At 42.7% G+C, this 20,460-nt stretch overlaps 1 protein-coding gene across 1 annotated transcript in view; it reads left to right on the forward strand.

The window, feature by feature from the left end:
• The first annotated feature begins 1,184 nt into the window (after positions 1-1,184).
• Positions 1,185-20,460, forward strand: part of WDR76 (WD repeat domain 76) — a 44,332-nt gene continuing 25,056 nt past the window's right edge. Inside the window, exons 1-7 of the mRNA XM_007534117.3 lie at positions 1,185-1,327; positions 1,929-2,321; positions 5,891-5,983; positions 11,230-11,285; positions 14,295-14,421; positions 18,929-19,030; positions 19,124-19,167. Of these exons, the coding sequence (XP_007534179.1) occupies positions 1,265-1,327; positions 1,929-2,321; positions 5,891-5,983; positions 11,230-11,285; positions 14,295-14,421; positions 18,929-19,030; positions 19,124-19,167 (878 nt within the window). The 5' untranslated portion in view covers positions 1,185-1,264. The remainder of the gene's footprint in view (positions 1,328-1,928; positions 2,322-5,890; positions 5,984-11,229; positions 11,286-14,294; positions 14,422-18,928; positions 19,031-19,123; positions 19,168-20,460) is intronic.

The following is a 20,460-nucleotide window of genomic DNA, read 5'->3' on the forward strand; positions in this document are numbered from 1 at the left end:
CTTTCAATGGATATTTGCATATTTATATCATTTGCAGACCACACAAAGTTATCAACTTAAAAAATGAGCAGTTAATGTTACCGTGAAAAAAAAAATTCCTAGGTTTTTAAAACTTCAAGTCCTATCTGGCAGGTCCAGACCAAATGATGTTGGGTAAGGGTGAGCCAGTGAAGTTTGATTTTTATCAGTATTTTTTTTTAACTTTTATTATTTTGTTTGATTTTATAGGACAGAGAAACATTGAGAGGAGATAGATATAGAGGAAGAGAGACACCTGTAGCCCTGCTTCACCGTTCTTTTCCCCTCACAGGTGTGGATCAAGGGCTTAAACGTAGGTCCTTGTGCAGTCAACTGCCAGGTTTTTAGTAATCTAGTCAAGGATTGGTAATATAGTTCAGCAGGTACCCGATGAATTTAACAGTTCCAAGTGCTGCTAACAAGATTAGGTTTCAAACTATTTCATCTGGGTTCTAAACAAGTGGTGTTGGTCAGGAAGAAGCGAAATTTTACAAATTTCTTCACTTACAACCAAAACATTTCTCAGCTCTGAGCCCACTCATGTTGTACTGGGGATTGAATTTGTGACCTCAGAGCCTCAGGCATGAAAGTCTTTTGCATAACCGTTATGCTGTCTTCCCAGCTCTGGACAAGTTTGAGCCCGGGACTGTGGTGGTCTCAAATTCAGAAGCGCCAGTGGATTTCAAACTCAGGTACTCACACCTACAGTTCTAAAATCACCAGGATCCATAGGAAAAATTTCAATCCCATCTGTCTCCTCTAAAAAAATAAACCAAAAAATATCTGTTTGGCTTATCCACTTAGGGGGAGGGCAGAAACCTGTGCGGACCCCTCCATGTACGGGTCGGCAGGATCTGAGCCACGTGGGTCTGGGGGTTGCCACCCCCCTCCCCAGTTGATCCCCCTCCCGGGAGGGAACCAGCCCCTAAGCACAGCCTCCACGGTCCCGCCCTGGACTTACTACCTCCCTGGCCCTCGCACGGTCCCGCCCATTTATGGCCCCGCCCATTTGCGACCAGGCCCCGAGGTAATCCTCATTGGCCCCACCGCTTCCGGGTCTTGCTGGGGGATTGTTACCCTCTAGCCCCGCCCCTTTCACAACCCGCCCTGGACTCCTACCTCTCTGGCCCCGCCCCCGGTTGCCATGCCCACCGAAGCCCCGCCTCTCCCAGTGTTGCCGCTTCTCGGGCCCCAACCCCGCCTACCCCTGCCCCAAACGCAATCTTGGCGGGAAGGCGGCGGTAAAATGTCTGGGTCTCTGGTGGCTCCCGAGGACTGGGTGGGCTCTAGACAGCGATTTCAGGTCGAGGTGAGAAACGGCTCGCGGTTTTCCGGGTGGGGAGGGGGCACCCCTACTCCTTGCCGGCGTCTGGGTGAGGACGTCTCGGGTACGGACTGGGTGGGACCCGGCGTCCGGCTCTTCCCCGCACTTCCCCCTTTTGGGGGGACGGTTTTCCAGCTCCTGGGGCATCTCGCAATTCGATGTGCTTTCCCTGGCGTCCCTTAGAATGCCTGGGCGTCAGTGGAGACCCCTGTGCTGCCTTCTCTTTATGGAGGCGAAAGCGACCGTCGAGGAGGGGTGGGGGCGTCGGGGACTGTCAGCTGGCGGCGCTCAGTCCTTCCCCAGCTCCGCAGGTACAGGTGAGGGTCCGCCGCCTTGTTATTTATTGATCCATCGATCCCACTATTCGTGGGGGCAGGAACCATATGCCCAATGTCACAAGTAAGTTATAAAAAAATTCAAAATGAACAGTTCTGTTAAGGTTAATGAATTGAGCATCTAGATTTGGGAGGGGAGAAAAGTTTTGTTTTGTTTTTTCTCCTTATGAAATAGAAGTTTGGTTTATTACACAAACCGGTACGAAAAGACTCGAGATCTTAATACTGTTTTCCTTTACGAACCCATATAGGCCAATGAATATAAAGAAAACCAGAGCATCACGGATGCGTCTCTGAGACCTATACAGACCACAGTTTTAGGAAAAACAGCTAAGGTGTGTCTTGTCCCTTTTTCACTTAGTAATTACAAGTCAGACCCACTTAAGTGCCCCAAATCATTATTACAAAAGAAATGTAACAAAGTGACATCTAAGAAGCCTAAGAAAACAGGAATTAAGAAGTGGAGAAGGAATTTACCTCCAGAGGTGGAAGCCATGTCTTTCAAGGCAGAATCCACTCTGCAAATAGCATCTTTGGATGATCATACCGAGAGTAGCAAGCAGCTGTCTGATAAGGCGATGCTCAGTGCTGACGCGGAAAGCAGTCAGGATGGGGACAGCGATGAAGATACCACATCAGGCCTGGTAAGAATTTTAAGTACTAGCTTGTTCAAGTTTCCTTATTTTGGCTTTTGGAGTCTTGCTTAGCTAATGTTTGTGAGAGTCTCTCTAGCTCATTATTATCAAATTTTAATTGAAAATTTAATTTTAAAAACTTTTTATTTCTTATTTATTTAATTATTATTATTATTATTTTTTACCAGAGCACTGATCAGCTCTGGTTTATGGTGATGCAGGGGATTGAACCTGGGACTTTGAAGCCTCAGGCATGAGAGTCTCTTTGCATAACTATTATGCCATCTCCTCTACCCTAAAAACAAAAAAAAACCAAACTTCCTTGGACTAATTTTGCTTTTGATTTGCTATATTTTGAGTTTACTCATTTTAATGGTATCTTGCTCACTTGCAACACAACTTCAGTGTGGGAGACATAGGCTTGATGTCGATGTCGTAAGGATAGGAAAACCATCATTCGGGACAGGCAGTGGTTTATCTAGTTGAGTGCACATTTCATCATGTACAAGGTCCAGCTTCAACCCCTGGTTCTCTCCTCTAGGAGGGACAGCTTCACAAGCAGTGAAGCAGTGCTACAGGTATCTTTGTCTTCTCCCTTACTCTCCGTCCCCTCTCAATTTCTCTTTGACCTGTTAAATAAAAGGGAGGGGTGTGTGGGGTGGAGGTGGGGGATGACTACTGGGAGAGGTGGATTCATAGTGCAAGCACCAAATCTCACTATAATAGTCCTGGTGGCAATTAAAAAAGAGGAAAACCATCATTCATTGATTGTACTGTGAGGAGCAAAATGATGTTTCCTTTAGATCCCAAAAGGAGCTATATGGAGGGATACTTTCTTTTCAATATCAGATAGAGACAGAAGGAGAGAGGAGAGAGGCACTGCAGCACTATTCTACCATTCATGAACTTTCATTTTGCACAGTGCTTCCCACATTGTGGCCTGGGCCTTGAACTTGGCCCCTGAATCACAGGCAGGTTTGCACTCAGCCTATCCCTCTGAGAAGCGATGTAAAGGGAATGGTAGAGTAACTTTTCACCTTTGCTGACAGAACCGTTTATTTTTTTGTGTGTATTAGACAAATCTATACATACTGGTCAGAGTAATATATGTGCATCAAAAGCAGTATTTTGCCGTGTATTTCTGTGACTGGTAGTCAATAAACAGCTTGCACATTTTTTTTTTCCATTTATTTTTTTACCAGAGCACCATTCAGCTCTGGTTTATGGTGATGCACGCAATTGAACCTGGGACTTTGGAGCTTCAGGCATGAGGGTTTCTTTGCATAATCATTATGCTGTCTACCCCCGCCCTGCTTGCACATTTTCTCCCCTTCATATTATCTGTAACTGTTGAAGATACAGGGGTGTGTTTGTGTGTGTTTCCAGAGCAATGTGCTGCTCAACTCTGGCTTACAGTGGTGTAGGGGGTTGATTGAACCTGGGACTTTAGAATCTCAGGCCTGGGTCTTTTTTCTTTCTTTCTTTTTTTTTTTTTTTTGCTTTGATAGGACAGGAGAAATAGGGCAGGAGAGAGACAGACACCTGCAGCACTGCTTCACCTCTCTGCAGGGGGGACCAGGGCCTTGAACCAAGCTTGTTGCACATGGTAATGTGTACAGTCAGCTGGGTATATACTACTGCCTATCCCAAGTGGTGAAGTATGTCTGCAGGTGTTTCTTAATGTTTCCTTCCCTATCTCCCTCTAAATTTCTCTGTTCTATCAAGTAAAATAAATAACGTTAAAAAAACTGTGATGATGTACCTTGGCTTAGATCTTTTTTTTTTTTTTTCCTCCAGGGTTATTGCTGCTGGGCTCGCTGCCTGCACCATGAATCCACCGCTCCTGGAGGCCATTTTTCCCCCCTTTTGTTGCCCTTGTTGTTGTAGCCTCCTTGTGATTATTATTATTGCCATTGTTGATGTTGTTCGTTGTTGGATAGGACAGAGAGAAATGGAGAGAGGAGGGGAAGACAGAGAGGGGGAGAGAAAGACAGACACCTGCAGACCTGCTTCACTGCCTGTGAAGCGACTCCCCTGCAGGTGGGGAGCTGGGGGCTCGAACTGGGATCCTTACGCCGGTCCTTGCGCGGGTCCTTGCGCCTTGCGCCACATGCGCTTAACCCACTGCGCCACCGCCCCGACCCCCTGGCTTAGATCTTTTTCATTCATTGTTCTGTATACTTATTAAGCTTTTTTTTTTTTTTTGCCTCCAGGCTTATCCTGTGGCTGAGTGCTTGCACTACAAATCCACTGCTCTTGGTGGCCATTTTTTTTTTTTTTTTCCTATTTTGTTGTTGGATAGGACAGAGAGAAATTGAGAGAGGAGGGGAAGATGGAGAGGGAAAGATAGACACCTGTAGACCTGTTTCACTACTTGCAGGCAACCCCCCTGAAGGGGGGGAGTTGGGGTCTGGAACCAGGATCCTAGGGCTGCTTCTGTGCTTCGCACTATGTGCATTTAACCCAGTGAGCCACCGCCTGGCCCCTACTCATTGAGCTATTTTTAACCTGGACATTGATAATTTTGAGAAATAACTATTTATTTATTTATTTATTTTTTGGCCTCCAGGGTTATTGCTGGGGCTCGGTGCCTACACCATGAATCTACTGCTCCTGGAAGCCATTTTTTCCCCCTTTTGTTGCCCTTGTTGTTGTAGCCTTGTGGTTATTATTGTTGTTGATGTTGTTGGATAGAACAGAGAGAAATGGAGAGAGGAGGGGAAGACAGAGAGGGGGAGAGGAAGATAGACACCTGCAGACCTGCTTCACCGCCTGTGAAGTGACTCCCCTGCAGGTGGGGAGCCGAGGGCTCCAACTGAGATCCTTAAGATGGTCCTTGTGCTTTGTGCCATGTGCGCTTAACCCAATGCACTACTGCCTGACCCCCCCCCCCCCCCTTTCTTTTTTTTATTAAAGCACTGATCAGCTCTGGTTTACAGTGGTGCAGGGAATTGAACCTGGGACTTCGAAGCCTCAGGCATGACAGTCTGTTTGCATAACCATTATGCTATCTACCCCTGCCCAAGAAACAATTATTTTTGTTTTTGGTTGTATTTAGTGAACAATAACTTTTGGCTAATAGTATAGTTACTGAACAGTAGGGCATAATTTACTACTAGGTTATAATAGCAAATTATTTTACAAACTCAATATTCAGTGCATTAAAGATTTTGTGATGGGGCACAGTGGTGGCATACCTTGTTGAGCACAGATTATCGTGAGCAGAGACCCAGGTTCATGCCCCTGGTCCCCACCTGGGGTGGGGGTCGGCAGGGGAAGCTTCATAAGCAGTGAAGCAGACACTCAGGTGTCCTTCCTCTTCCTTCCTACCTCCCAGCCCTCAATATCTGTGTCCTATCAGATAAAAATAAAAAAGTCACCTGGAGCAATGGATTCACAGTACAGGCACTGAGCCCCAAAGATAACCTTTGTGGCAAAGGAAAATAACAACAACTGTGTTATTTGGAAAGATGAGTCAATCTGAAGGAAAGTACACACACACAGATCTCAGTGTCTGGTTTTTGAGGAGCTTTTGATCTCCATTGCGTCATGTAACAATCTCTGTTGTGATTTCTTAGGATGAGTTTTCTGGATTGTCACCGTACGAAAGGAAGAGACTGAAGAACATATCAGAAAATGCAAAGTTTTTTGCTTCTCTTCAGTTGTCTGAGGTTTGTGTGGAGTTTTTTTCTTGCTTGCTTGCTTTCTTCTCCCCCTCCCCCCCCATCTCCTCCTCTTAACAGTTTTCCTACTTAGGAGAGGAAGAGAGAGAACTGCTGTGAGCATCGTGGACACAGGTGATGCAGGATAAAGGGCCTTTATCCTCAGTCTGTTGCTTTAGCCCCTGTACCACCTCCTTGGCTGGTCTTTCTCCTCTTTCTCCTTCTCTTCCTACCTTTTCATTTATTTTTGTCTTTCTCCTCATTCCCTCTTTTTCTAAAATTTCTCTTTCTTTCTCTCTCCCCTCCCTCCATTCCTTCCTTTCTTGACAGAGGCAGAGAAAAAGTGAAAGAGATCACAGCACCAAAGCTTCCTTCATTGAGTTAGGAGAGGGGAGGAGAAAGGAAGGACACTAGGAATGGTAATTGGGGTAGGTGTGACTTAGAAAGCATTTTATTCACCATAGAAGTGAATAAAAATAGACCAAAAAAAAGAAAGTTACAGATGGATAGATACGGATATATAAATAGTCAACCCATTTCTGTGACCTGGAGAGAACTACTGCGGTTTCCACTAGAAGGGGCTGGTGACACAAGACTCCAATGGTGGGAGTAGTGTGGAGTTTTGCTCCTATTACCTTATAGTTTTGTAAAAATTAAATTATTTTTTAAAAAGACTACATATGGAAAGAGTTTCACATGAGATAGAGGGGAGGATTGAGCTGGGGAGATAGCACAATGCTATGCAAGAAGACTTTCATGCCTTAGGTACCAAAGGTCTCAGGTTCAGTCCCCAGCAGCACTGTAAGTCAGAGATGGACAGTGCTTTGGTGAAATAAACAAAAAGGGGGAGAGACAAGCCAGAGCACCACTCTGGTGCATGTAGTACTGGGCGTCAAAAGTGACACTACAGATATGCAAAGCTGAGGCTCTGTCAGCTGAGCTGTTTCCCCAGCTGCTTTTCTTTCATTTCAAAGAACAGGTGGCTTGCATTGGGGCAAAGATGGAAAAGAGAAGTGGTCTGGGAGATGGTGCAGTGGATAAAGCATAGGACTCTCTAGCATGAGGTTCCTGAGTTCAGTTCCCAGCAGCACATATACCAGAATGATGTCTGATTCTTTTTTTTAAACATTTTCTTATTTATTTATTCATTTTTTAAAAATTTTTATTTATTTATTCCGTTTTGTTGCACTTGTTGTTTTACTGTTGTGGTTATTATTGTTGTTATTAATGTCGTTGTTGGGTAGAACAGAGTAATGAAGAGAGGAGGGAAAGACAGAGTAGGAGAGAAAGGCAAATTTTTAAAATAATTTTTATTTATAAAAAGGAAACACCACTGGCAAAAGCCACCACTGACAAAAAACATAGGCTAAGAGGGGTACAACTCCACACAATTCCCACCACCAGAACACCAGATGCCTTCCTTTCCCCCGATAGCTTTCCTATTCTTTAATCCTCTGTGAGTATGGACCAAGGGACATTATGGAGTGCAGAAGGTGGAAGGTCTGGCTTCTGTAATTGCTTCCCCACTGAACATGGGCATTGACAGGTTGATACTCCCAGCCTGTCTCTCTCATTCCCTAGAGTGGGGTGGGGCTCTGGGGAAGTGGGGCTCCAGGACACATTGGTGGGGTTGTCTGCCCAGGGAAGTCTGGTTGTCATCATGGTAGCATCTGGAACCTGGTGGCTGAAAGAAGAGTTAACATATAAAGCCAAATAAATTGTTGACTATGATGTCTGGTTCTTTATCTTTCCTCCTATCTTTTCTGATAAATAAAAATGTATATATATAAAACAGAAAAGGGAAAAGATATTTGGGCTGGGTGTGGTGAATTGCACCAAAGCTAAGGATTCGGGGTGAAGGAAGGGAGTGAAGCAGGCATGGGGCTTTGGTGCATGATGGTGTAAATGGATTTCAGTTGGGGAAGAAAGTGTTTTGTAGATACCTATCTTGGGGAGATAGGAAATTGTAGCATGTGTCAGCAATTGTACTATAAACCACTAACATCCACCCCAATCCCCTCCATAAAATGCTAAGTTTTTTTTTTTTTTGCCTCCAGTGTTATCGCTGGTGCTTGGCACCTTCACTATGAATCCACTGCTCCTGGAGGCCATTTTTCCCTTTTTAAAAAAAATTTTTAAAAATATTTATTTATTTTCCTTTTTGTTGCCCTTGTTTTTAAAATATTTATTTATTCCCTTTTGTTGCTCTTGTTGTTTTATTGTTGTAGTATTGTTATTGATGTTATTGTTGTCGGATAGGACAGAGAAATGGAGAGAGGTGGGGAAGACAGAGGGGAAGAGAAAGATAGACACCTGCAGACCGGCTTCACCGCTTGAGAAGTGACTCCCCTGCAGGTGGGGAGCCAGGGGTTTATGCCAGTCCTTGCGCTTCAGGCCATATGCACTTAACTAGCTGTGTTACCACCCAGCCCTTAAAATGCTAAGATTTAAAAGGGCTGGAGAGAGAACTCATTAGTAGGATGTGTGTATTGCCATGTGTGAGGCTCAGGTTTGAGTCCTAATACCACATGGAAGAAAATGCTATGGCACCAGAGTAAGCTCTGGTGCTGTGCTGTCTCTTCTTGTTTCTCTAAATGAATGAAAAAGTGACTCAGAATGACCCAGTTGCATGTAGGTGAGGACTTAACTGGGGACGGCGGGGCTGGTGGTAGAATGCCAGACTTGCAAGCATGGGTCCTGTGTTCAATCCTCAGGTCTGCATATGCTGAGTGAGCGGCTTGTTTCTCTGTTTCATGTTACTTACACCAGTGGTGGGAGGATAGTGCTGCCAGGGAGGTGGCTCAGTAGATAGTGTTGGACTCAAAAGCACGACCCTGCCATCAGATGTACCATAGTGGTGCTCTGGTTGTCTTTCTCACTAATAGGAATAATAAGTCTTTAAAGAAGAATATGGTATTGCACCAAAATAAAAGACTCTGGGGTGGGTTGGGGGCAGAATACAGATCCAAGAAGGATGACAGAGGACCTAGTGGGGGTTGTATTGTTATATGGGAAACTGGGGAATAGTTATGTACAAACTATTGTATTTACTGTCGAATGTAAGACATTAATTCCCCAATAAAGAAATTAAAAAAAAAAAAGAATATGGGCAGAGGTAGACAGCATAATGGCTATGGAAAGAGACTCTCATGCCTGAGGCTCCAAAGTCCCAAGTTCAGTCTCCTGCACCACCATAAGCCAGAACATAAGAGCTCTGGTAAAAAAAGAAAGTCTTAAAAAAAAAAAGATACGTGGGACTGTACTTTGTATTAGAAGCTTTAAGGATTAGTGGCCAGACATATGCCATGTTTTGTAGTCACAGCTAAAGATAATCTGCATCAGTATATTTACTCTGGGGGCTGGGGCATGTGAGACAGTAGCTGTTTGATGGAGTGTGTGACGTTTCCCTCGGAAACATCAACTCTTTGGCTTGACTAAAGAATTGATTTCTCTGAACACCAGACTCCCAGTTACTTAGTGTGTGTTTACATGTTGAGGGAAGAAGGAGTGATTTAATAGACATTGATAAACAAAATTATTTCTTAATTTTGATTTTAGTTAAATTATTAAGTTTTATTTATTTATTTTAATTTCTTTATTGGGAAATTAATGTTTCACATTCAACAGTAAATACAGTAGTTTGTACATGCATAACATTCCCCAGTTTCCCATATAACAATGCAACCCCTACTAGGTCCTCTGAATCCTTCTTGGACCTGTATTCTCCCCCCCACCCACCCCAGAGTCTTTTACTTTGGTGTAATACGCCAATTCCATTTCAGGTTCTACTTGTGTGTTTTTTTCTGATCTTGTTTTTCAACTTCTGCCTGAGTTTTTATTTATTAATGAGAAAGATAAGAGGGGAGAGAGAGAGAGGAAACCAGCTATCACTCTGGTACGCGTGCTGCTGGGGATTGAACTCAGTACCACATGCTTGAGAGTCCAATGCTTATCCACTGCACCACCTTTCAGACCATGCATTAAATTATTATTTATGGAGTGTAGCCTATAGCTTTTTCTGGAAAATGTCAAAGTAGGATTGTCTATTAGAGCTATTGCTTTTAATATTTGATTAATAGCTGTGTTTAATCATGCACAGTTATTAGCAATTTGGTCCAAGGACTTAGAATAACACTACTTTAAAAAGAGTATCTAGGGGGGTTGGGCAGTAGCGCAGCGGGCTAATCGCACATGGCATGAAGCGCATCAACTGGTGTAAGGGTCCTGGTTTGAGCCCCTGGCTCCCCACCTGCAGGGGAGTTGCTTCACAAGCAATGAAGCAGGTCTGGAGGTGTCTTTCTCTCCTCTCTGTCTTCCCCTCCTTTCTCCATTTCTCTTTGTCCTATCCAACAACAGTGACATCAATAACAATAATAATAACAACCACAACAATGATAAAACAACAAGGGCAACAAAAGGGGAAAAATAGTCTCCAGGAGCAGTGGATTTGTGGTATAGGCACTGAGCCCCCAATAACCCTGGAGGCGAAAAAAAAAAGTATCATACGTGGGAATGGAGTGGATTTATACCCCTGTTGACAAGTATTAAATACCCCTGATAAGTATTAAATCACTAATAAAATTTTTAAAAAGTATCAGATATTTGCCTTTTTTTTAAAAAAAGATTTTATTAATAAGAGGGAAAGAGAAAGAGGAAGAGAGAACCAGATCACCAGCACATGAAGGTTTGAACTCAGAACCTTAGGCTTCTATTGTCAATACCCAATTCACTGTGCAATTTCCCAGGTCTACTACACTACCCTTTTTTTTTTTTTTTAAACCAGAGTACTACTCAGCTCTGCCTTCTGGCTGTACAAGGAATCTGGAACTTTGGAGCCTCTGGCATGAGAGTCTCTGCATGAGAATAGGTGGTTTTTTTTTTTTTTTTTTTTTTCCCCCTCCAGAGCACTTCTCAGCCCTGGCTTTGGTAGTACTGGGGATTGAAACTTGACCTCTGACCTTCAGGCCTGAAAGTCTGTTTCATAAACCACTGAACTGGTATGTTGTAAAGCATACAACACTGGTACTTAATTTTTTAAGAAATAAATTTATATAGTCACAATGTTTTTTTTTTTTTAAAAATATATGTATACATATTGGCATGAGGAGGGGAGAGAGCCTCAGCATCACTCCAGGACATGTACTACTGGGGATCAAACTCAGAACCTCATGTGTTCAAGTTCATATCCTTAGCCAGAGAGCCACCTTGTGGGACACAAAAAATAGCATTTTATGTTTGTTTTGTGTATTTTGCAGTCAGCTGCAAGGCTCCAAGAAATGATAAAGAAGAAACAACCTTCTGAATCCAAAAGGTAAATCAATTGGTTTAACATGACTACTGTGGTATGTTGTTATTTTATAATTTGAAAAAAAAAGTTGCAGGGATGAGTGGTGGTGCACCTGGTTGAGCGCACATGCTAAAACACACAAGGAACCAGGTTCAAGCCCACAGTCCTCACCTGCAGGGGAAAGGTTTGTGAGTGGTGAAGCAGGGCTGCAGGTGTGTCTCTGTCTTTCATTGTCTCTATCTCCCCCTTCCCTCTTGCTTCCTGATTCTCTATCCAATAAATAAAGATAAAAATATTTAGAAAAAATTGCTTGAATATAGTAAAGTAACAGATTAGTAACTCCAATTCAATTTTCTTCCCTTTTTTTTTTGCCTCCAGGGTTATTGCTGGGGCTTGGTGTCTGCACTACAAATCCACTGCTCCTGGAGGACATTCTTCCCATTTTTTTTTTTTTTTAAGAATAATTAAGTCACATGGCTTCAGAGACCATCTCTCTTTTTTTAAATATTTATTTTATTTATTCCTTTTGTTTTATTGTTGTAGTTACTGTTGTTGTTATTGATGTTGTCGTTCTTGGATAGGACATAGAGAAATGGAGAGAGGAGGGGAAGACAGAAAAGGGGAGAGAAAGATAGACACCTGCAGACCTGCTTCACCACCTGTGAAGCGAGTCCCTTGCATGTGGGAAGCCGGGGACTTGAACCTGGTCCTTGTGCTTTGTGCCACGTGTGCTTAACCTGCTGCGCTACCGCCTGACTCCCTAAATCTCTCATCTTTGTAAAAGTAACACAGAAGCAATATGATCTCTAGAACTGAATTTCATTTATATTATAATATATATATATATATATCCTTCAGGGTTATTGCTGGGGCTCTGTGCCTACACTACTAATCCACTGCTCCTGGAGGCTATTTTTTTTTCCCTTTTGTTGCCCTTGTTGTTATTGTTGTTATTGCTGTGTTGTTGTTGGATAGGAGAGAGAGAAATTGAGAGGAAGAATTGAGAGAGAGAAAATTGAGAGAGAGAATTGAGAGAGAGAGAGAAATTGAGAATTGAGGAAGACAGAGAGGGAAAGATAGATATCTGCAGACCTGCTTCACCGCCTGTGAAGTGACTCCCCTGCAGGGGGGAGCTGGAGGCTCCAATCAGGATCCTTACACCAGTCAATGCATTTCACACCATGTGCATTTAACCCACTAAGCTACCATCCAGCCCCCAGAAATATTTCTTACTTATTGGCAGAGACAGAGAAATTGGGAGAGGGAGAGAGAGTGGTCTGAGAGGTGGCTCAGTGGATAAGGCATCAGACTCTCAAGCATGAGGTACCAAGTTCAATACCTGGCAGCACATGTTTCAGAGTGATGTCTGGTTCTTTCTCTTCCTATCTTTCTCATTAATAGTCTTTAAAAAAAAAGAGAGAGAGAGAGAGAGAGAGGGAGAGAGACAGACTTGTGTAGCATTGCTTCACCACTCATGAAGCTTTCCCCCGGCAGGTGGGAGGGACCAGGAGCTTGAACCTGCATCCGTGTTCACTGACGTGTGAGCCTAACCAGGTGTGTCACCACCTGGCCCCTCCTTAATATTCTTTGTTGCTACAAATGGAGAGAGATTTATCTCCACTAAACTATAATTAATCTTACTTTTGCCTTAAAGAATATTTGATTTAGCTACTAGGGTTATCCCAGGGATTTGCTGCTGGCTTAAGGACTCCATGGTTCCCAGCTGTCAAATTTTATTATTTTTTTTCCCCTTCTGAATAAGGGTGAGGAACAGAGAGGGAAGGAGTCATCTGCAGTAGTACTCCACCTATCTTGAAGTTCCACAGATGGGGACCAGAGGCTTGAACCTGACTCTTCAAGCATAGTGGTTTATGGGTTCTACCCTGTGCATGACCACTGGGCCATGTTATAAAAAGTACTGTTACTGTTTTTGGCACTGGGGATAGATGGTGTTTTACCACTGAGTTACATTTCCAGCAGTAACTATTATTATTTTATTTGGGACTTAACTGTTTACAATACAGTTTTTGACTTTTAGGTACAGTTTTTCTCCCTGTGATCATTGTATGCAAAAAGAACTATTATTATTTTTTTTAATATTTATTTATTATTTATTCCCTTTTGTTGCCCTTGTTGTTTTATTGTTGTAGTTATTATTGTTGTCATTGTTGGATAGGACAGAGAGAAATGGAGACAGGAAGGGAAGACAGAGAGGGGGAGAGAAAGATAGACACCTGCAGACCTGCTTCACCGCCTGTGAAGCGACTCCCCTGCAGGTGGGGAGCCCGGGGCTCGAACCGGATCCTTATGCCAGTCCCTGCGTTTTGCACCACCTCCGCTTAACCCACTGCGCTACTGCCCGACTCCCAGAACTATTATTCTTTAAGATTATTTTACTTTTTATTTTCCTGGTTGACTTTTAACTTCAGTTTCTCTCTCCCTTTACAAGAATAAACAAAGGAAATAAACATTTATTGAACATCTGAAATCTAGTGCAGTGACCTAGACTTTCTTTTTGCATTATGACACTTAATTCTCACAGCAGAAATGTGGGAGGTAATTTATCCCTTTTTGTTGCCTTTGCCTACCAAGATTCTCACTGGGGTTGGTGCCTGCATGACTCCACAGTTGACATTTGTCTTTTTCTTTTCTTGTTTCTTCTTTCCTTTCTTCCATCTTTACTTTCTTCTTTTTTTTTTTTTTTTTAACAGAGAAGAGACAGGAGAAACAACTGTAACACTGCTCCTAAAGCTCCCCTATTGCAGGGACTGGAGGAGGGACTTGAGCTTGGGTCCTTGTGCATGATAATGTGTGCTTTAGCATGCCTTACCACCTTGTGTGTGTGTGTGTGTGCGCGCGCGCGTGCGTGTGTGTGTGTGTGTGTGTGTGTGATTGCTAGAACCAGCACCAAGACCCAGCAATAACCCTAGAGACTATATATAGATATATATTATATCTCACAGAAGTTATCTCCTTGATACTAGTATATGTAACTTTTATGAGTGTAACATGATTTTTTTCTCATTCTTTTAGAAAGAAGCCTAGAAAGAGAGAAAATGAGATTGGATGTAGAAGGTCTATGCGATTACTAAAAGTAGAACCTTCAGGATTTTCATTGCCAGCAACTACAGTGAAGCCAGCAGTAGTAGTAGATGAACATGTAAGGAAAAAAATGCAAATACTGCATCCGTCTGTGTACCTATGACAGTACAGTATATTCCATAAAATACTGACAAGTTTGAAGTGTTGGAAACAAGACTAAAAGACAATAATGTTTAATGTTTAATTCATTACTACTGAGTAAGATAATGATCAAGGTTTCAAAGTTATTAAGATTGAGTTGGATTCCATATTTCTGCACAATTCCTTGCTGCAGGACTACAGATATATTCATCTTTCTATTTGTTTTTAAATGTTTTATTTGTGATTTAATAATGATTAACAAGGTTGTAAGATAACGGGTACAATTCCATACATTTCCCAGCACCAGAGTTCTGTATCCCATTCCCTCTACTGGGAGGTTCCCTATTTTTTTTTAATTTGCTTTTATCCCCCCCTTTTGTTGCCCTTGTTATTGTTGTTATTGATGTCGTTGGTTAGAACAGAGAGAAAGGGAGAGAGGAGGGGAAGACAGAAAGGGGAAAAAATAGACACTTGGAGACCTGCTTCACCGCCTGTGAAGCGACTCCTCTGCAGGCGGGGAGCCGGGGGCTCGAACTGGGGTCCTCACACTGGTCCTTGCACTTTGCACCACATATGCTTAACCCACTGTGCCACCACCTGACCCCCTGCTTCCCTATTCTTTATCCCTCTGGGAGTATGGACCTAAATTCTTTTTGGGGTTGCAGAAGGTGGAAGGTCTGGCTTCTGTAATTGCGTCTCCACTCCACATGGACATTGGTAGGTGGATGCATACCCCGCCTGTTTCTTTTTTCTTTTTTCTTTTTTTTTTTTTAGTACTATTTTTTTTATTGGGGAATTAATGTTTTACATTCAACAGTAAGTACAATAGTTTGTACATGCACATTCCCCAGATTCCCATATAACAGTACAACCCCCACTAGGTCCTCTGAATCTTTCTTGGACCTGTGTTGTCCCCACCACCCACCCCAGAGTCTTCTACTTTGGTGACCCCGGACTGTTTCTGTCTTTCCCTAGTGGGCAGGGCTCTGGAGCGGTGAGGTTCTAGGGTACATTGGTGAGGGTGAGGTTGTCTGCCTGCCTGGGGAAGTCAGGAGGCTTTTCTGACTCTTTTTTTTTTTTTTATCTTTATTTGTTTATTGGATAAAAACAGCCAGAAATTGAGCCAGAAGGGAGTGATAGAGAGGGAGAGAGACAGAGATACCTCAGCCCTGCTTCACCACTCGAAAAGTCTTCCCCCTGCAGGTGGGGACCAGGGGCTGGAGCCTAGGTCCTTGTAACATGAACATGTGTGCTCAACCAGTTGAGCCACCACCAGTCCCCCCCCCCTTTTTTTTTTTAACCAAGAGCACTGTTCAGCTCTGACGTATAGTGGTGTGGGGGATTGAACCTGGGACTTTGGAGCCTCAGGCATAAGAATCTGTTTGCATAACCATTATGCTATCTACTCTACCCCCCCCCCCCATGACTATTTTTAATTCTTCTTCTAGCGTTTGCCCTTCTTCCGTAGCCAGTCAACAGCGTCAGGTTGAGCCTGATGTCTGCTTGTTGCTGGCTTTGAAAGTGACTGGGATCCATGTGGATTCAGTCGGCTAGGAAGGATCATCAGTTTCCCCAATAAATGGGTACTCACGGGATGCACCACGAGAAGGTCGATCCAATGCATCCCACTATTTTTAATGAGAGTGCTGCACAACTCTTACGGTGGTGCTGGGGATTGAATCTGCGACCTTTGGTACCTCAGGCATGAAAATTTGTTTGCATAAGTACTATGCTATCTCCCCAGCCCTAGCACACAGTAAAGTGTGTGCTCTCCTGGGCCCCTTCATTTTAAAAACGGTATTTTATTTATTATTTAATGGGAGAAATACAGATAGGAATACAGACACACAGAGAGTAAGAGACCAGAGCACTGTTTAAATCTGGCTTATGGTGGTACCAGCTGGAGATTGAACCTGGAACCTTGGAGCATCAGGCAGGAAAGTATTTTACATAATCAGATGCTGTCTCCCTAGCCCGCCCGCCCCCCTTCTGTGCCAGAGCTGAGAATTGCTCTGATCTCTCTCTTCCTTATAATTTTTTTTTTTTTTTTTAGATTTTATTTGTTAATGAGAAAGATGGGAAGAGAAAGAACTAGACATCACTCTGGTATTTGTGCTGTCAGGGATTGAGCTCAGGACCTCGTGCTTGAGTCCAGTGCTTTATCCACAGCACCACCTCCCAGACCACTATTTCTCCCCCACCCACGTTATTGCTGAGGCTTGGTGCTACATAACTGCACTGTTCCTTGTGTCTCCCCCCATCACTTCCTGCCTGCCTGCTTCCTTCCTTCCTTCCTTCCTTCCTTCCTTTTCTTTTTTTTAAACCTTTGCATCTGAGAGCACTTCAAAAACTTGAGAAATCTTTTTCAAGTTCTCTGTTGAAGTCTATCAGAGATACACTTCAAGGCCAGTTTTCTATAAGCCATATTCAGTTTTTCCTGGGTGGCATTGAGTGTCGTGACCCCCTCTCCCCACAAAGTCAGTGGTTTCTCTCACCATTTTCCACAGCCTTAGAGCTGTGCCCTGGGATGTGGGGGAGCAGGAGGTGGATATTGCTATGAGCAGCTTAGGCAGCCACAGCTCCACCTCTCTCAGCAAGTGTTCTCAAAAGTTCCTCCCCACTAAAAAAAGGCAGCAGTAGAATTTTTGTGGTGGTGTGGGGAGTAGATGAAAACTATATACGGCATGCTCTTCATGCTGCATTAATGCTTATTAAGTAATTTGTAAATGGTAGTAATTAATAGTATTCACAATGAATACTGTGATAACAATGATGGGGTTTCTTGCTGGAATTCAGTTTTATACTGAGTGGAGGCATAACCAGATTTATTGTCTAAATAAGATTGTAATTATATACTTTTCTCTTTTTTATTTTTTTAAATATTTTTATTTATTCATTATTGGATAGAGACAGAGAAATTGAGGGAGAAGGAGATAGAGAGGTAGATAGACAAGAGATATAGAGAGACACCTGCAGCCCTGCATCACCGCTTGTGAAGTTTCTCCCATGCAGGTGGGGACCAGGGCCTTGAACCTGGGTCCTTGCGCACTATTATGTGAACATTTAACCAGGTACACCACCACCTGGCCCCTATACTTTTCTCCAAGGGTACCTACTGTCTTTAATACTTTTATCTAAGTGATTGATGATAAATTGGAATATAATAGTAGTGCTTTGGGTCACAAATTAAAGTTGGATAAGAGGAGCAGCTCTCAGATTTTTTTGAAACTGCCCACAATGAGCAGTATATTCATGTTGTCATCCAACACACACACACACACACACCCTCTGAATTAAGTTTTGAGAAATGACACCCCTGTTACATGTGATAGATACAGTGTGGAGTTTTATGTTCTCTAAAACACACTGCTGGTTTTGATGTTTTTGATTCCATAGTCCATTGGTTACACCCTGTGATTTAAAAACAGTGGAGGATAATAACATGGAGTGAAGAAATGAAACTGATCTGAAACAACTGTGTGTTGGCAGTGTGACTTTGGAAAAGCTAATTTCTTTTTTCTTTTTTTTTCTTCTAAAGCACTGCTCAGTTCTGGCTTATGATGGTGCCGGGTATTGAACCTGGAACTTCAAAGCCTCAGGCATGAGAGTCTCTTTGCATAACCATTATGCTATTTCCCTTGCCCCAAGCTGATTTCTTTAGTCATTCAGTGTTTTTGATATTTTTTAAATCTAATTTCCTGGAGTTTTGAGAGGATTAAATGAGGTAATATGTTAGTACATTATTGGATAACTGGCATTCATTTAAAAAATTGAGTTAATTTTTTGTATATTGTATATATATATATAGTATTTACTCATGAGAAAGATAGGAGGAGAGAGAGAAAGAACCAGACATCACTCTGGTACATGTGCTGCCAGGGATTGAACTTGGTACCTCATGCTTGAAGGTCCAGTGCCTTATCCACTGGGCTAGCTCTCAGACCACGATTCCCACTTTTTTTTTTCCTTGCCACCAAGGTTATTGCTGGTGATTGGTACAGGCACTATAAGTCAACTGCTCCTTGTGGCTATGTTTTTTCCCCTTTCTCTTATTTGATAGGACAGAGACATTGAGAAGGGAAAGGGAGAGAAAAAGATAGATACCTGTAGACCTGCTTCACTACTCATGAAGTGTTCTCTCTGCAGGTGGGGAGCAGGGGATCAAACCTGGGTCCTTGTGTTTGATAATGTGTGTGCTCAGTTTGGGTGTACTGCCACCCTAGCCCCGTGTTCACACTTCTGAAGATGTATGTTACCATATCATACTCACCAGCAAAGTACTTCTGTCTATGACAGTCCATTGGAACCTTTGTATGCTTTGCTCTCACCACCCTCCTCCCCATTTCTTCTTGTGGTGACCTCAGTACTGCTGACAGAAACTACAAATTAGAACCACTGTGTTGCATGCTAATTTGTGTATTCTTGTTGGCGTTGAAATTAAAGAGGAGTGACAAGATTTCAATTTTTTCTTTATTTTATAACAGCCTTTATTACCTCCTGGGCCTTTAGATATGACTCCTGAAAATCAAAATGATGATGATGAACACTTTAAAGGATTTCTACAGATTTGGGCAGATGTGACTAAGGTATCCCTTGGGAGGACTTCACAGCTTTTAAAATCATATTAAGTTTTCAGTACGTGTATTAATTTAGTATGATGCTGTCATCTATTGTTTCAGACAAGTAGTAGTAGCACTGGGAAGGAACTACCTAGCATTCTAAGGTAAGTTCATTTTCCCCTTTGCTTCAGTTTTTCTGAGATTTTTAGTTATTGAAACTGTATATCTGGGGCCAGCAAAACAGTTCAGTTGGATGGTGTGTTGCTTTGTCATGTGTGTGACCAAGGTTCAAGCCCTGTCCCTACTATGTTGGAAGAAACTTCTGTGCTGTAGTCTCTTTCTCTGCCTTTTCCTCTCTGTCTCTTTCTGAGGAAAATAAGAAGTCAAGCCAGAGCAGTGAAGCCCCTCTGTTGACCAAAGAACAAAACAAAACCGCAAACCCACACGATTACCAGCTGTATAATTGAGTGTGGGAGACAGCATCATGGTTATACTGAAAACTTCCATGCTGAGGTTCTTAGATCCTGGGGTCAGTTCCCCACACCACTATCATCCAGACTTGAACAATACTCTGGTTTAAAAAAAAATTACAGGTAAGTTTGTGACATAAAAAATCCAAAATATTTCTACTCCCAACATTTTTTTTTTTTTTGCCTCCAGGGTTATTGCTGGGGCTTAGTGCCTGCACCACAAATCCACTGCTCCTGGATGCTATTTCCCCCCCCGCTTTTTGTTGCCCCTGTTCTATTGTTGCCGTGGTTATTATTGTTACTGATGTTGTTATTGTTGGATAGGACAGAGAGAAATGGAGAGAGGAGGGGAAGACAGAGAGGGGGAGAGAAAGACAGACACCTGCAGACCTGCTTCACTGCCTGTGAAGCAACCCCCCTACAGGTGGAGAGCTGGGGGCTTGAACTGGGATTCCTACACTGATCCCTGCACTTCGCGCCATGTGTGCTCAACCTGCTGCGCTACCACCTGACCCCCTACATTTTTTGTTTGTTTGTGTATTTCAAGTATTGGCACCAGGATATAAGTGCTGTAAGTGTAATGAATGTTCTGTCTCCATAATCAGAAAAGTGCCTGGCATGTGGTCCAGGAGGTGGCACAGTAGATAAAACATTGGACCCTCAGACATGAGGTCCAAAGTTTAGTCCCCAGCAGCACATGTACTAAAGTAATACTCTGTTCTTTTTCTTCTTTCCCTCTCTCTTTCCTTCTCTCTTTATATATGTGTGTGTGTAATTAAAAAAGAAAAGGAAAAAGTGCCTGACACAAGACACTTAATGCTTAATAAATGAATTTATATTTTTATTTATAATGTTCTAATGTGTATGCAAGTTTTTATATTTTATTATATATATTTTATTCATTAACATTGTTAAAAAAAGATTTATTAATGAGAGAGTGGGAGAGAGAGAGAGCTAGAATATCACTCTGGCACTTGTGGTGTGGCG

The sequence above is a fragment of the Erinaceus europaeus genome, chromosome 16 (genome assembly GCF_950295315.1).
Source record: "Erinaceus europaeus chromosome 16, mEriEur2.1, whole genome shotgun sequence".
In the NCBI taxonomy this organism is placed as follows: domain Eukaryota; kingdom Metazoa; phylum Chordata; class Mammalia; order Eulipotyphla; family Erinaceidae; genus Erinaceus; species Erinaceus europaeus.